At 41.2% G+C, this 18,425-nt stretch overlaps 1 protein-coding gene across 12 annotated transcripts in view; it reads left to right on the top strand.

The window, feature by feature from the left end:
- LOC111414393 (teneurin transmembrane protein Ten-m) overlaps positions 1-18,425 on the top strand; it is a 149,677-nt gene that overhangs the window by 95,727 nt on the left and 35,525 nt on the right. For 7 of the 12 annotated variants that reach the window (XM_023045718.2, XM_023045716.2, XM_071200056.1 and 4 more), the window contains one exon: positions 2,157-2,366. The exons of 4 other annotated variants lie outside the window; for them this stretch is intronic. In XM_023045718.2, coding sequence (XP_022901486.2) covers positions 2,157-2,366 — 210 coding nt within the window. Of the gene's footprint in view, positions 1-2,156; positions 2,367-15,479; positions 15,508-18,425 lie in introns of those variants that run through there. One more of the 12 variants, XM_071200059.1, reaches the window with a different exon arrangement.

The following is an 18,425-nucleotide window of genomic DNA, read 5'->3' as shown; positions in this document are numbered from 1 at the left end:
TCACCGGTATTGAAATTCTTAAGCGTCACGTGCCCAAAGAGATGGGGCCAATATGTGCGTGGATGCGATATGGTGCCTCGGCTAATGTGAATATGGTGGGTTCTGAGATGTTTTATTGTTGTTGTAATCGCCACCATATATCATCACTAGCCTAGATATCAGCAATTTCAACTTCTATTTTCTTGAATTGAAATAAATGTACCTATGTGCTTATCTTATTGGAGAAAAGAAAATGGATGGGTTAATTTTAAACTGAAAACAAATCAATCCTCTTTTCTAGAAGTCTAAACCACTTGATGGGCAGTTGTAGTAAATTACCAGAGCAAACCTAATTTTTTCCTCGGAACCACGTTAAAAATAGAGATTTACTCTTCGTCTGACGATTGAAAACTCGTTCCAGGGTTGTCCGTGCGAGCCCCTAAGGACGATAAATCGAGTCGGGACAAGACGATCTCGAAATTTATTATTTTTACCGCGGCGGCGACCACCCTTAAAACGAAGTGTCGTTCGGAAGTAATGGCCCAGGATATTTATGGCCATAGGTACCTAGGTAACGAAGGGGTATTTTTAACGTTCGGCCGAGGCGTCGCGACGCCCGAATCCATGCAAATGCGAACGATGCATGCATATGCATGCTCGCCCCGAGCCGGCCCAGAAACTAACTTAGCGGCGAATCCATTCGTCATGTCTACTGATGTTGTTAATTACTTGTTGACACAGCGTTGTCACGTGTTCGACCCGTTGGGGCGCCCGTTTGATCGTTACCCTCGCGCCGACGGCGTCAAAACGATGCGCCGCCGCCCCCGAGTCACGCAGCACAAGTGGGACCAACCCAAAAGTAAGCGTCTGCAAACGAAATTAATTTCCACCCTCAGGGGGTTTCGAAATATCGAAGGACATGAGTTGCAATTTATTCTTTATTGGACTTATTAGTCCTTTCTATTCGACTAACGATCACTTGTAATACTCATTCGAGGGGATGCTTCGTCATATCTACGGAATTAACTTGAAACCACACAGGATAAAACGTTTCAGTTAAAATAACCATAGAAGCAATCCAAAATCAACAAGAATTAACATCGTACAATTTAGGGACGTAAACAATTTACGCCGCGTTATCTAACGAAGGCGTTAGTTAAGAGAATTAGGACGCGGTAAGACAGTTGCTGAATTTGCTCTTATTAGAACAGTTTGAACCAATTAGACCGGTCGTAGCTTGATTGCGAGAGTTGCCGTAGGCACCCCTAGATTCCGTCACGCGTTCGCCTCCTTCGAGACGAGTTCGTGCAAAGTGAGCCTAGTTAAAAAGTATCATCTCTGAAGATTTAGCGGATACAAAGTGAGGAACGGCGACTCGATATTTACTGTCAACTCTGATCAAATTGCTTTTCAGAGGAAGGAATTTATGAAGTCGTCTGAAGTGTATAGCGACCCCATCAAGCCTCGTGATGCCGTTGTCAGTCACCCCGTAATAAAACACTGCCTCCGGTACTCCGGGAACAGGTACGGTTCCCGTCGAATCCGTTTTAAACGCTATTTTAATATCCCTTGGCTGTCTTTGATCGTCTTCACTAACCCTCGACGTCGCGACGTTAACTTTCTTGCTGCTTATAAGTCCTACACGAACCTAAATATTACGTTAGCTGTCATATAAAATTTAAGCACAAAGTATCCACAACCATAGTAATATAATATATGTTTTAGCAATCAAGATGGAATTAGTTAATTAATTAGATTCCACGAATGACCGCCTTTTACATATTAGAGGCGTCAGATTAATTGACGGATGATAATTAATTCTAACACGTTATTAACGCGTAAAGGATCGAATTAAAGCGTCATCTATTCGAATTATGTTGCATAACGTTTAGATTCGAAGATAACGCACAGGGGTTAGTAGGGATCGAAACATTAATATCACAAGCTGCACCCGACACAACGTATACAAATCGCATTACCCTCTGGAAAAACTAACTCCCCTATGCCGGGATGCTTTATGTTGGCATTAGTTCCGCTTCCGAGGCCCATTCATGACGATTCCGCTGTGCGATATCAATTTCGCAAATGACGCGTAAACGAATCGTCGCGTCGACCTGTTTTTTGACCGATTTTTCCCACTGTCCGAACTCGGATTGATGCTTCTTTTTTGTCGACAGGGAAGGGGCGATTGTACGCCGCTTATAGTCTCAGCGGATCGGAGGGGGAAGTCTCCCCGCGAAGGTATCCCCAGCATACCTATCAACATCCCCTTTACCAGCAACCGGCCGGACTCAGCGATACCCCTTCTTCTGAAAACGCATCTGACGCAACCTTGACTGATTCTGAATTGGCTTTGGCACGAGATTCGACACTGTTAGTACATAACGGTAAGTTGATATCATCGCGAAATCATTAAAATTATCATAACATCTCATCTAATATAGCTTAAATTTTAATAACTGATGTGTTAAGTTGAATGAAAATTAATTGTCTCGGTATCAAGTTAGTAAATAGGTCTTCAGTCGGCGGAACCTTTCGATAACAAGTGGAAGACTCATTACACGATCTGATGGGATAACCCTCTCGAGCGAGGTATCATCTGGCTCTAAAATTGCGTTTCATTACAGTAATGAGTTGCAGTCGGCCGCGGAGCGGTGCCCCATTGTATTTACTCTGGGTCATTAATGCCTCCCCGTCCTCGAGCTGGGATCGAGCTACGGGGTTCCGAATTAGGAATAGATGACATATCATCTAACAGATTATATCAATGCGGACGGTGGGAATGATTCAGCGCTCAACGTCCAACGTATCCGTTCAGAACAAACAATGGGTTCCCTTATTTTCTGAGGGCGTATCGATATCGGGATTTTAATTACTATTTCTGAGAAGTAACAAAGATAATACAGCGGGGATATTTCTGTTCTTTTTTTTTTTGGAATAGTTTTTCGATTCGGGTGCTATCTATAAATAGATCGAACGTTCGACAATAGGTGGCACGTGTGTCGCCCAAAGGTTTTTTCGCACATGCACAATGGGGTGACTCAAAATTCATTTAGCGCTCATAACAGTAGGGGGACGTGGGGGGTGCGACCCACCCGCCGACCCTAATCTGCATATAAATAGGAAATTTTATAAAATTCAATTCGTATCATTGCTCGGATAGTTGGTTTTTGTTTATTCCATTATTCGGCGAAATTAGCAATTATTTCAAATTGGCTGTCGCCTGTGAATAGATCAATAAATTTTTCGCACAATCTTCAGGGGTGATTCCTCGAAGATTAATTCCCTACAAAATAAGAGAAAAGGAGCCTTTTTCTGTATTGCTATAGAGATTATATAAATAATGATATAAAAGCTTTTGTGCAGGTCGAGGTATAGGAGTAATAGTCTCGTCGGCGTTATCATCCACCATCTTTCAACTGTTCGTAGGGAAAGCAAAAAGTGTTATAGGCGACCACGGGATTAGGTGAAATTGCGTACGGCGTGACTTTTGTCTCGTTTTACTTTTCCAAGAGAAAATTGCTTCTCCCCCCGTAATTAACGTCCACCCGACATAAACGAGTCGCTTTCAGTTTATCCTGTTGAGAGAAACGTATAAAACGAGGGATATTTCTGTGGAACCAGATAACGTCATTGCGAATCTGGTGACATGCGTAGAAATAATAGCGGACGTTATTTTCAATCAGTTTTTAGTCGTTGCAACCGATACATCACCCGTCAATTACGTTTGCCCAGATTTACAACTGGGGAAACCGTGGAAATATGTGCCATCGAGTTTCGTAAACAGTTATACCAACGCGGCAGTTTGATTTACATCCAGGCCAAAGTGCGCGCCCTAATGACTAAAATAATTCATCATCCGGCAGCGTCATCGCCATAATTAATTCTGCGCGCGAACTTTCCCAAAGTCGGCGTCACATACCATGGTTTTGGGGTCGCGGCGGCTCGTCCTATTTCGAAGTGGATAAACAACATTTCACTCCCAAATTGATATATATGAAATTTAAATTGATTCGGGCCTGGGGGCTCGCCACGAGGCCGCCGAATCTCTATTTACACATCGGCGGAATAAATTCAGTTTCTGTTTCTTGGCTGATCGCTGAGCTCGTCGCCGTATGGAGGCGAATTTTAAAGTCTAATGCTGCCGCCCCTGTGAAATATTTGCGCGGCCAATTTCTCCCAGGATGCATTGCGGAACTTCGCGGTGCCCCTGATGATGGAAATCTATCTCAGCGAGGTCGGGAGGTGTTCGAGAATTCAGCTTCCTGCATCCTACAAACGTATCTCCGCTTACCACGTAGTGGTATTGATTTAGACATTTCTACAACACTAAACTAAACCCATTTCTCTAAAAGTTAAAGTCAAAATAATCTGTGAAAAAAATCTTAAACTTGAATTAATAATGTAAGTAAAGTTCTTTTTACCAGAACCCTCGTTTTTAATAACAAGAAAGTAAAAAGGGTGCGAAAGATAAATTGCAAGGTAATTCTGATGAAGATAGCAGGGAGACTGGAGAGGAAACGGCAGTAGTAAGACAATAAGCAGAAAATTACTGAAACCCCATCCAATTATCCGGGAGGTTTTAACTTCCAGTTGGCAGATCGCGGCGACTTTGAGTAATGGCGGCAATTTTAAATTGTAATTAAGCGGCACCGCCAACGTCGCTCTGCCAACGGGTAAGTTCGGCGCTTATTTCGCACTTCCGGTGCGTCCTTTCCCGTTCCGCAGGATTATTATTTCTATTATCCGAAGTTATTGCCGCTCAGTCAGCGAAACCACCCCCGAGGACAGTCCGGAAGCGCTTTTTTCGCGCTCGTAATTTGTATCGCTTTGCAGTATCCTGATTTATCCACCATCCTTCCAGCTCGTCCATGACGGAAAATCGATTTCCTTACGTATCGAAATATTCTTTAGACTTCGAGGAAACATTTTGGGTTGAATTATAAAAATCCACAAAAAAATTTGGAGTTATAAAAACGTTAAAGTGACAATCAATATTAATAAAACCACAGAAGTGTTATTTTTGAAAATTATTAAACGCTTTTGATATCAAATTAAAGCCGAACACTTCGTTTCTAGTATGATGTAGGTATAAAACTTATTGGATTATAAAAATGTTTTGAAAAAAAATTGAACATTCAGCTTTATTATTATTATTATTACTGCCGGGCCCCTCTCGTCACCGCGACCTATAAGATCTATTATAACTTCAGCCCTCCAAAAGTTTAGGCAAAATGTAGGTCCTTAATCAACCTTAGTATTGCTCGAAGTCTTGTTCCTTTATGTCGGTAGGTATCAAAACAGCTTTGTTGAAAATTTTGTGTCTTAGGCAGAATTCTGACTCGGCGTTGCAAAGTCGACTAGTTTGATCTTCAGCTTCTCCAATGTAGAAGAGTTGATATTTTAGGCATGGCCGGTCGGGAAACCTGAGAGCATCCTTAGATCCCCTTTGCTGAGGCATAAAACCTCTTTAGTTTTGTTTTGCGACAAAATTATCATACTCTTCGCTTGTCTGTGACCTGGAAGTTCTTTCCAGTGTAAGACTATCTTTGAGGCCTCCCAACTTACTTGTTTTAGGTAGCTTTTTTGTGGTTCATAACCGGGTTGGGGTCCAATAAAGAACGTTTTTGCTGCCTCTTTGACCTGCTTGTCTGCGTTCTCATTGCCCTTAATGTCTCTATGACCTGGAATCCACCATAGAGTAACATCATTGCTCCTAGCGAGTTCTCTCATATTGCTGGTACACTCTCTGATCAGTGCGGAATCACATGTGTAGGCCTGAACTGTTTTAAGGGCGGTCCGACTGTCTGTGAAAATGTTTACGGATGCACCTTTCTGTCCCTTTTGCAGGTTCAAAGTGGTGCAGAAGTTTATAGCAAGTACTTATGCTTAGAAAATGGTTATGTCCGAGCTGAGAGACAATTTAATGCGGCTATTTGGTCCACTAATGCCCATGCCCACTTCGGATCCAACTGTCTGTCACATTCACCTTAATACGTACCGAGAAATCCCTTTGAACCTTTTTGGCCATTTAACAGTACGTTTTTCTAATAATTCTCTCGAAGACCCATGATAAAAAATCGGAACATTAAACGTCGCCATTCGCGGCCATAAAATCGAGCACTCCTTAAATTAACCATCGATAAATTAGAAAGGGTGCTAGGACACCCAGATTACCACAGGCTTTTGTTTTCCGCGAGGCCATGATTTACGCGTGCCTTTTCCCCTATTTTCCAAGTTTCTCGCGGTTTTAGCTGATTAGATTTTGCGCGTGATCTTCGGAAAAGAGAAAAGGAAATAAATTGTGGGGACGGTATAATTACTTCAGTGATATATTACCAAAGGAAAAGTAAAAACGAACAGGAAAAATAAAGGAATAGTAATAGTCGTGACCATCAACCCGTTCACCTCCTCCAGTTTTAGTGAAGGAAACGAGTTATAAGGAAGTCTCGGCGTACTTCTTCGTCCGAATTGAAGGAAGACGAAGATGAAAAAGATGAAAGACGGCATCCGCTTTGATTATCCGAACCGGCACACCGAAGGCGATTATCCCTTTCACGGGGGATCATTATGCCTTCTCCGGAGCATCGATTGGAGAGACAAAACGGCCCGGTCCCCTTCAATCGGAAAAGGGGGCCTCGGGAAAAGGGCCAAAGTGAATTTCAAATCGGCCCACTGCCTCGACGCTTTGCCCCAGGCGCCATCCGCACTTGAACACGTTCTGGCAGGCACCGTTATCCTCCAGGAATTGGCATGACGTCTTGGAAAGCGTCCAGATGATTTTAAAATTATTTTTCCCATTAATCAGTACCATCTTCAGACTTTGAATTAAATTAATCTTGTGTTTCATCTTTGCTTCATCTCTGCAACGTGTTACATAATATCGACTACGACGTACACGCATATATTCCCCCCTACGCTTTCCAAATTCTCCGAACCAACTCACCAACCTCCGTTTATCCCTATAAAATAACTATGTTTGCCGTACCCCACCTCGAATCCCACCACTCCCAGTACACGGGAGGTCTAATGTACGTCTTGATTTAGCTCCCCAACCCCTTTCCTCATCACCGTTTCCCCCCGTTTCTAACCGCCGCATCAGCTGTTTACGCGAAAGCAAACAGCTCCGCACTCCTTGCGTTAACTGGCACATCCTGCGAGATTGTTTAACGTAGGGTTTGGGCTGCGGGGGAATTTGGGTGGTCTCCAAGCTGGAGGGGTGCGAGTCTTTTCTTTTTGCTCCGATTATTCGGAATTTGGAGTTTCGAAGCATTGAAAACGGATCTAACGGTTTTGGGAACGCGCGATCGGAATACATAGCAAAACGGCCGCAGTCCGCGGGCAAGCTCGTTCCGTATTAAAGACACGTCCGGTGGACGGCCGACTAACGGCGCGTGTAACTTTGCGCCCCCCAAAGCTGCAAACTAAATATACGGCGCCACACCACCCCTAACTCACCGAATACACACGCCGCACGTACACAATCGGGAATCTATGGCCGGGGTTTTAAAACGGGAGCAGTGCCGATTTATAGCAGAAAGCTCTACGTGTTGCAAAAGATGTTGAGTATCTTCTTTCCCTAAAATAACACCCGAATTTCAGAAAAGCTCCAACACCTTCTATCATACCGTCTTTTTCATTGCATCATTTTTAAATTTATAACAAAAGAGTAACGTGGATAAATACGCTGAGGGATCTATTGTTCGCAGAACCCGCCCCTCATGGGGGCACATATGAAATTTCATAACGTCGGGCGGCGTGTCATCAAAAACGGGGACTGCCGTATTCATTGTCGGCCACTGTCGGAGGCCGCGGGACGTGCGCTTTCAACGGCTCATTATGAATGCCCGCGAAATTGAAAGCCCGCGAACCGCGGCGCCGACGGCGGCGGCGGCGACTGCGTCGCCCCCGTTTAATAACGGCCGCGTGAAAGGACCCCTTGATCCCTATGGACAGGTATAATCCATCAACCGCTGTCGGTGCCGAAGCTCCGAGTCCAAAATGATCCCGATTGCTATATAGCCGAATGGCTTCACTACCCAACCCTAAAACAGCTTTAAAGTACCACCAAAAATTATATCTAAATATCTTTAAAATATACAGCTTTGGGTTTGGAAGTACTCACCATTGCTTGAGTATAATAACCAACATTCTCTCTTTTATTCTCTTTTTTTCAACAGCAACTTTCTCTCTTCTGCTAGAATCCGTTAGTTAAGCAAAGTTATAGTATGTATATACTGCATAGTAATCTACTTAGGCAAAAGTATCTTGCAATAAAATGATTTTCAGGCAGCTAAGGAGCTTTTACGGTTTGTGCATCTAAAACAAGCTTTACCATAATTTAAATCATAGGAAACAACACCGGAAAGGTTCAAGAAACGGCGGATCATACAATCAGTTGCTTGATTTGCGATGATGAAACGAAAAATTGAGTATTGAGTCGATGAAAGACTGTGCCTCTGTATACCAATTCTCCAAGCATAAGTCAGTCAATGAGATTTACAGACACTTTAATTGCCAAGGTCGGGAATATACTAGAATTTGATAGTGGCAACATCAAAGTTTTAACGCATGTTAATACCATTTAAGTGTTCTTAGTGTTGGTGTCTTGTAGTTATTGATTTGAATGCGATTATCGACTTCGCGAACTAGGATATACAAACACATGGTAAAGATTGGAAATTTTCCTGTAGATGTTAGGCATTATGGGTAACTTTCTGAAATTGTAATATACTATAGAGTATTCCAGGCAGAAGTCTTTACCAAAGACATGGGTGTTAAAATCCTTCTAGATGGAGGTTTCAAGAAGTCCTTCTCAACAGCTTTTTTGCACAATAACTTTCCAGAGATCAAAATTGAATTTCTTTTTCTTCGTGGACAGCTCCTCCTTAAGTGACCAGTTAAGACCAGCACTTATTGTAATCTTCTCGATGCTTTAACTAGTTGAAGATTCTGTTTGGAAAATGCTATGTTATAAGTTACTTCGATTCCGAAATTCTACTTAGCTTCTCAAAGTTACCTGAATCCTTCTCGTTGATTTCAATAATTAAACACATGCAACTTAAACAGCTTTGGGTTTGGATCTACCCACCATCATCGCTTGAGTATAATAACCAACATTATTTGCTCTTTTTTTCAACAGCAACTTTCTCTCTTCTGCTAGAATCAGTTAGTTAAGCAAAGTTATAACGGTATGTATGTACTGGATAGTAATCCAGGCAAAAAGTACCTTGCAATAAAATGATTCTCGGGCAGCTAAGGAGCTCTCACAGTTGGAGCATCTAAAGCAAGTTTTACCATGATTTGGATGAATTATAGCTAAATATCTTTAAAAAAAACAGCTTTGGGTGAAATTATACTTTGAAAATGTTTAATTCAAAATCTATCAGAAACTTTTAGTTTATAATGAATCGATCCAGAGGGTCCTCCTGGAAATGAGTCACACCGCCGACAACTTTTTCAGCAAATAATTAAATTTGCGAGAACACCGCATCTAAACTCGTACGAAACGAGGTGGGAAGAGGGAAGGCGGAGGCGTCGAGAAAGTTCGGAGAGCGTTCAGGAAACTGCAGAGTAGCGCGCCGGGTGGGAACGCATCCGGCTGCATCCATCCCGAATCCCGAGTCCCCAGTCCCGGGGCTCGCAAAAAGACAAATTAATCCGATTTGAAATCATGAAGCCGTGTAAAGGGACACTGACGCCGCGCGACTGCATAATTACCGCCCCCGCGGCGCCCCCCGGCCTGTCTCCCGCAGGATATCCAACAGGGAATCCTTTGTTTCCACGCGCGCGTTTGAAGGACGCGTTCGGGGAACCCTTTTTAATCCCGGTGGAAAAAAAGTTACGTGACAAGAACTGCTCGAGAGACCGGGAAACTGGGCCGAAAACTTTGTAGCCCGCAGGACTAGGATCCGCCCATCTGCGTCCTGCTTCCTTTCACCCACCCCGCAAGTCAGGAGGACTTGAGTAAATTCCGACGTTACAAGGACTATTATGTAAGACTATAAATTATTCAGTTTGTATCGACCCTCGGGTACTTGTCTGTGGCCGTACGGACATTCTATGGAATTCAAGTAGACTTCCTTGTCGACAAATATGGATTTCATTGTCATCTATTACAAATTATTCACTACATCTCCAAATTTATAGCATTTGTTGTAACTTGTAAACCAAGTTACAACATTTTTTGTACAAGTTATACAAAATGTTTTGTATTTTGCATGGTATTAAATTTAATGTCATTCCACTTATTATAACGTGCTCATAAATGAAGCACCTGCGGGATCTACCTGCTCGTGGCCCGTGCCACAAATTAACCCTATTAAATTTAATGGCATTTGACAGATGCTTTCTTGCACCTTGTCCCGCTGTAAATGAGAGGTTATGTAATTCCATTAACAGACTCCGTGGCGTTAATGCCTTAAGAACTCGCGACCCAACGTAATTGAACGGCGGAAATGGAACTTTAAGTGGCGCCCTGTGTTGACGCCGAACGAATACAAATAAAATGTGAATCTGCGATGTTTTCCGAACTAGGAATTTGTAATGAACGCAATTCTTTGATCTCGACGAGGAAAAGTAAATAAAATTAAGCGACCTAATTACTGTAGCTACACGAACGCCGAGCTTTTTGATTGTATAAAAAATAACATCGTTTTTTCTAGGGATGGAGTAAAAATGGGGGTTATTGAATGGTTTTAGAGAGTAGAGCGGTATAAGGGAGTAAGGATTTGGCTTATCGAAAACCGAAAATGCAAATGGGAGGGCTGGAAAATTGGTTCTCTTTGTTCGGCATTCACTCTCGCTCGAGACTAATCGGATCTCTCGACCCCGAGAAGCGCGACGACCGCGTCCTTATCTCAGATAAAAAAGAGACTAATCCCAGCTACAGTGTATATTATTTTTTTCTTTTCTCAAAAAACTTCCGTCCTTTTTTCTACCGTTATCCTCAACAGAAAATTCAATTATGGTCAATTATGGTATTACTTAACTAATAACATTGTTTTCATTCCTTTGACTTTATATTTACATTCAAAAAAATTCTCTTTTCTTTATCTACCTGCCGATTTTTTCTACGTCTCACTTCATCTCTGGGGCGTTGAAGGGCTCAATTACTACGCTTACTGAAGTTCGTCGTCGCGACGCTTGAATTTCAGGCGCGGGAATAAATAAATCCGAGGCCTCATTATGGCCGGGAGCGTCGTCGTCGTATTTTTTGTTTGTTCGGTAACGAGCTCGGGCATTCTTCGGCGTGGCCGTTAAAATTTTCCGGCGGCCGAATTAAAAAGTTGAAGGAAACCGCGGAATTTCGCCCCCCGCGGCGACGATATTACATAATTCCATTACGGCAGGGGTTTTTTAAAGCCAAGCGGGGCGCGCGGGCATTGATTGATGGGGGCCGATCCCCCCTAAATGTGACCAATCGCCCTCGTTCTATCTGACGGATAATGCGGGTCGCTTTCCCAGTAGAAGAGGGAGAAAAGAAATCCTTCACACTCCGCCAGACGCGAATTGCGGCGAAATATAAACTTCCCGATGAATGCTGATGAAGTACCCACCATCGCTTGAGTATAATCACCAACTTTATTTGCTCTTTTTTTCAACAGCAATTTTCTTAATGCAAATATTTTTGATTTAATAACTGTTTTAAGAAAAAGATTTTTAATAAAAGGAATGGTTGTACATTTATTAACATTCTTATGAAATATGAATGAGCAAGCACCTCATGAAGTTGCTGCTAAAATCCCTTAGTTAAGCAAAGTTATAACAGTATGTATGTACTGCATAGTAATTCAGGCAAAAGTGCCTTGCAATGAAATTATTCTCAGCCAGCAAGTAGCTTTTACGGTTTGTGCATCTAAAACAAGTTTTACCATAATTTGGATCACGGAAAACAACGCCGAGATGGTTCAAGAACGGCGGATCACCCATTCAGTTGCTTGATTTACGATGATGAAACGAAAAATTGAGTGTTGAGTCGATGAAAAACTGTGCCTCTGTATACCAATTCTCCAAGCATAAGTCAGTCAAAGAGATTTACACATACTTTAATTGCCAAGGCTGGGAATATATTCGAATTTAATAGTGGCAACATCAAAGTTTTAATGCATTTTAATACCATTTAAGTGTTCTTAGTGTTGGTGTCTTGTAGTTATTGATTTGAATGCGCTTATCAACTTCGCGAACTAGAATATACAATCACATGGTAAAGATTGGAAATCTATTCCTGTAGATCTTAGGTAATATGGGTAACTTTCTGAAATTGTAGTATACTGTAGAGTATTCCAGGCAGAAGTCTTTGCCAAAGATATGAGTGTTAAAATCCTTCTAGATAGAAGTTTTTAGAAGTCCTTCTTAACAGCTTCTTTGCACAATAAGTTTCCAGAGATCAACATTGAATTTCTTTTTCTTCGGGAATAGCTCCTTAAGCGATCAGTTAAGACCAGCACTTATTGTAATTTTCTGGATGCTTTAACTAGTTGAAGATTCTGTGTGGAAAATTCGTTATAGCTTCTCTACCAAAAACCTTATCACAAAAAGTGAAATGACTAATTGTAAGTTCAAGGGTATCGCACAGTTTTAACAGTGTAGTTTTAGATAGTGTGTGCCTAATGCCTTAAATTAATTTCAACGTTGCATATGATTTATTGGTTTTCTGTGTAATATGTATTTTAAATCTAATATCTGAATCCTGATACAATCCCAAATTACGAAAACAGCATCCTACATTAATTCGCTGACCATCAACTTTTATACTGAATTGAGGAAAATGTCGGGCTAGATGTCATTGAACTTATTGCACATCCTCCTTTTGCACACACTCTGACCACATAAAGCCGGATAAGGACATTCCGATGTCCTACAGAACGATCAATGTGACAAACTATTGAAAAGAATACGGTTAGTTCCAGTAAGTGAAGCCTAGTTCCATATGTTCCAATAGTAGCCCTTGTAATTCTTCTTCCTCTGGAGTAATAATTACTGTATTTCACGCTAAAATTGATTATCTATTATTTGTGAAAATCGTGAAAAGCTTACCTTTCTTATTTAAGGCAAGTTTAATATCGATTAATTTCGCTTCTTTCACAATGATCACCCCTGCTTAGGCTCATTCATGTAGATCTGTAGAATGTTGTTGTCCTCCACATCAATTCGGGATTATTAACATCATCTGTGTAATGATTGATTACACTACGTCGCTTTATAAAGTTGGTTTAAGTTGGTTCTAATATTTTGACGATGAAATTAATAACAGTATCTCGTTGATGTTTTAATGTTTACATCCTTTGGATCTGAAACGTGTTTACATTAGGCTTCCGGAAAAGTTTACGCTTACCAATTTACGGGATGCCAGGTAAAAGCTTGTTACGGAAAAAATAAAAAAATTGTTAAGCTGTTCGTAGCCGGGCATAATGAGGTCTCGGATTTATTTATTTCTCAGGTAAAGCAGGATTGCGTTGGAATTTTCAGTTGCCACGGCGCTTCAGTGGACGCCGTAATTGAGCCCTTCAGTGCGCGGCACAAGTGGCACCGCACATCGGGGCCCCGGAGGCACTCGCTAATTGCGAGTATGCATGCGCGGCTTTGTGGAGCCTCTGCGCTGGGAAAACGGCTGGGAAAAAGCGCGGAAAGAAAGGCGGGGAACGGGCTCGGTAAACAATACCGACAATAAGGCACTAGAGCCTCGGCACTACGCGCTTTTCCGCTCTATGGCTACGCTGAAATTTTCATGAATAGTTTGAAAAGTCCATGTTGTATCGTCCCGTGGTGCAATCTACCGTTCGCCGTTGAATCGTTGATAATTCCCGAGTTTCCACTCCATTGGCAGTAGCTTCTTTTGTTACTAAGGACCGATTTTCATTTCCAGACCGTTTCATTTATGTTAAAAGTGACACACTGTATGCGCAACTTTTTAGATTACCGTTTCAACGTTTTGATTCAAAATTAGTATTGTTTCGCCTATTTTATTCATAATTTATAAAGTCTCTATAGAATCGGTAGAAACCTTTTTCAGCTTTCAGAAAACGTTTTCGCTTCGTTAAGGTATCATCTTTAATGCAGCAGCTCCTATTATAATGCCTTCGGTTTTCCGAACCGTTGACCCCGTTCGCATCGTCAGTATTTCTCCCGAATTTCTTGTGCACTTTGAAGTGCCCCTTTTCAGAAGGTTCCGCGTGCGATTTTTTCCCCGAGCGCCCTCGAGGGCATTATTCAAATTCCTGGATATCCGGACGTATGATGATTGGATACCAAGGAGGAGGCGGAGGAGGCACTCGGAGCGTTCGTCAATTTTATTATCGGTGGAGCGAGTATTGCCCACTTGAAAACCCACAATGGGAACGCGCCCCAACGGGACTCGGCCTCCTTGATTGGCTATAGAATTCGAATTTTTCCCGAGCGCACGGAAATACGCGCTATTTGCATACCGGGCCAACATGTTACCATCTCAATACGAAACGTAAATTCTCACCTGGAATTTATACCATTTTCGCCAAATACTCCAAGAGGAAGTAAATTTCAAATCAAACTTTTTTCAAGATTTTCTATTTTATCGTTTTTTAATAGCCGTAAATTACACGGTGTATTTTCTGAAAAAACTAAGGAACAATTGCAATGTATGAATACAAGGTTTGGTTTGGATTGTATATCGATTCGAATGTCAGAGCAAAAGCCAGATGACCTGTCACTGTATTGTAACGTGAGGGTGGTCCATTGTACCACGGCCCAAACGCGATTCGCCGAGCTCAAAGGGGTAACAAACTGAATTACGCCGCGTACATGGAGCTCGCTCGCTTTTACCGTCATTAGGGCACCTATCCACGTTAATTTATTGCTCGTCCGCGAATCGACGGCAAGGCCTCGAGCGAAAATCGACCGTTTGGAGCGCCAGGCCAGAACGCAAAAACTAAAAGGATCGTAATAAAATAAACACTCGCCGCATTCTTTTTACCCCAGCCCGAAGTGGACGGTCCAAATTAAACTAGTATCGACCCGGCGGCGAAGCGAATTACGCGACACTACTCAAATAATCCTTTAAAAAACATCACTGCTCTCCTTTTTCAACTCTATAAACAGATTCCAGTTAAAATTATTAATTTTTAAATCCAATGAAATGCTTTACAAAGTCTTTCAATTTATAATCCCTAAAATCCACTACAATGATTTCAATGATATTATTTAACGGCATAATAGTATATTTTATAAATACATAAAATATAGTCGTATTTCGATATAGTGTTCAAACATATATTTTATATTCATAATTTGGTTCAATTCTATCAAAAATCGATTTATTTAACAATTTATGGATTTAAATCACATAACCTTTTATAATATATAAATAACTCTTCGTTTATTTTTATTTAACCATAATTTTTAAATTTTCTTTGTTGAACCCCCCATTATACTTCAGCCAAAATTCTCCCTTTCCCTTGAGAATTAGACAAGAACACATAAAAGGATCGAAGGGTTTTAATTTTGTTTTCATTGTTTTAGGTAAGTGCTATTAGCGAAGCCCCTCGACGGCCGGTAAGTCGTCTCCCCCCCCCCTTTCCGTACCAACTCCTATTCCTCCTTCTCGAACCCCATCGCCCGTTTTAATCTTGGCCGCGAAACTGCAGGTTTCCTATTTAATTCATCCGGAATCCTTATAACAAATTTTCGAGCCGAAAATTGCGGCCGAAAGTTTCCGAACGCCCCCTCGTTTCCCCCCAGTTTCGCGGTAATAGTACTAGGAGTTACGAGGAACGGCGAATTTTATCGCCGGCCCCCCTCACCGACCAAACCCCTTTTGGTACACCCGGCGTTAGGTGTGCCCCAACTCTGCAAGTTATCGGGGCTGCGCCGGAACTTGCGCCTAATTAACTTTGAAATAAGTTGACGATCGGGCGGCCGCGCGATATTGCGCATCCATTCCGGGTCCACGACGGACCAATTTACCATATCTCGCCGATTTATGGGGCGGGCACCTTAATTACTTTATTAAGTTCTCATTCGTACATTCTTGCGCCGTTGTTCAGCCCCAAAACTTGAACGAATTAATAACCGATTGCTGGGGAGATAACATTCCTGACCGAGGGGCTAAATCCTAAGTGCCCCACGAGTATCATTAGGAATGAATTTCTCCTAAGAAATCATAAAAGAAAACAAGGGGCACAACTTTTATAAGTACATCTTAATACTAATTTGATTTGATTCTCGATAATAAAATATATTCCTTAACGTAACGTTATTGATACATTTACGTCACTGAACTTTGTAGTATGTACAAATTGGGGATCTCATTGGAAACATGAAAATGAAATGTAAGCTCTTCATTAAGCTGTTTGATAGAATGTAGTAGTTGGTTGGGATGATCGAAGAGAGATCCATCTGGAGTCGGGTCCAGGCAAACAAAATACAGTCAAGTGGTTAACTACGTTACGTATCCACTTACCACGAGGGAATTCATCAAATCGAACCGGATAGCGGAGCGCCGCATTTGCCAGTCTGTTTGCCGACCACTTAACCGATGCGGCGCGCGCGCGTATAGCGAAAACTAATTAATACGTTTTTACGCCGGTCGGCAAACACGGCGCGGATTGATTTGCATTAAAAATGCCCGTTTTCGGAACCAACACTGGCGCACAACGGCCGTAATGGAGTTACGCGCGACGTTGATGCATTTACGCGATTTTAAAGCGGACCTCGGTGTCCAATAAAACTATTTCGGGATTAAATCACGCCATCGGAAAAACGCACTGATTTACTCCCCCGGAAATTTGTTGCTTTTATGTTATATTCGCTGACGATGACTATGTAGGTTTGTTGCCATTGGACAATTTCAATACCCGGGACTAATAAATTAAAATTTATGGTGCGCAAACTCTACCGTTCTTCTTTTTTATATAACGTTTTTATCGTAAAGCGTTTGACACAGTGGATCATAAGCAATTGTTGGCTAAGCTTGAACATTATGGCATAAGAGGTCTTCCACTTCAACTATTTCAATATTACTTGCAAGATAGAACTCAGAGAGTACAAATAAACATTAGTTATAGCTCACATAAAAAACTATCATGTGGTGTACCTCAATGTACAAAAAATGATATCAGTGTCTGAGGCTCTTATGGTTATGGAAATACAGGGTGTTTTTCAAAAAACTGCATTTTCATCATGTTGAAACAATACATTTCGCAGGTGCGCTAGAGATAAGTCGTCAACAACAGGTTCGATTTGTTGCCTAAATATGTTTAAATATTTTATTTGTGCTGTGCACCAGCACTACTCACATACGCTTCATCTGTCCAAATACAATTTAAAGAAATATTGCGTGCTTCGTCACATTTTCCCAAGAGCCATTGGCAAAAATTCATTCCGTTGAAGATCTCCTGGTCTGAGTTAATGGACTTTGCTAGTTCCGGACGGCTTAAATTTGAATTTTTTCAAAATCCGCCTAGCTTTGGTTCTTGGAATTCCTGTGGTTACACTCAATTGCCGCGTTGATATCTGAGTATTATTTTCCATTGCCCCTAAAACTACTACTTCTAATTCCCCGTCTTCATTCGGTACACAAGTTTTGATCTTTTCATTTCTAATTGGCCGCTAGTTTGTAGATTATATCACAATCTTCTAAAAATATCATTAAAAGGTTGTCGCCTCTCTGGATATCGTTCATGATATAAATTTCCTGCAGTCTCTGCATTCTCCCCAGATTGTATAAAACATACCATCATGTCCCATTTTTCATAATTTTTATATGACATTATTTTGAAAGTTGATGACAACTAAGTTATACTCTAACGATAAGCACTAACACTTACAACTTGAATCAAAATTTGACAGATAGATACTCATACAACTCAACAATTTTATCGAAACGCCGTCAAAGCCCATTATCCTACTAGTACGTAATTGAAAATCTTAAATGTTTCCAAATTGTATATTTCAAAAGAAGACTTGAACGAGATATCAAGTGTGCTATATTTTTGAAAGGAAATTTTATGCTCTCGTCGAATTTGCAAAAGTATATAGGGTGTTCCATTCATAAAAATCATTTTTATGTCAATAACTGCTAAAATATTATAACTTATTCCATCGAATTCTACATAAAAAGTTGCTTTGGAAATGTTTTCACAAAAAGGAAGATTTATCAATAAGAAAAAAGTTATAACGACTTTTCGAAAATGCACTTTTTTGAAAAACACCCTGTATATCTGAAATCGTAAAAGATATCGATATGCGGTTTTCGCCATTAAGTTACTTATAAAAATCGAGTCTCAGACACTGATATCATTTTTCCTCTATCTCTTATAAAAAGAGGAGTTTCCCTCTAAAAGTGTCTAATTTGGCCCACCTTGTACAGTTCTGGGCCCACTGTTGTTCTTAATTTATATTGATGACCTTTTGAAAGTTGTATTAAATTGTAAAAAGATATCTTACGCCAGTCCTCTTGTTTAAACACCCAA

This window comes from Onthophagus taurus, chromosome 11 (assembly GCF_036711975.1).
Source record: "Onthophagus taurus isolate NC chromosome 11, IU_Otau_3.0, whole genome shotgun sequence".
In the NCBI taxonomy this organism is placed as follows: Eukaryota; Metazoa; Arthropoda; class Insecta; order Coleoptera; family Scarabaeidae; genus Onthophagus; species Onthophagus taurus.
Note: the sequence above shows the minus strand (reverse complement) of the source record. Positions and strands in the feature narration are given on the sequence as shown.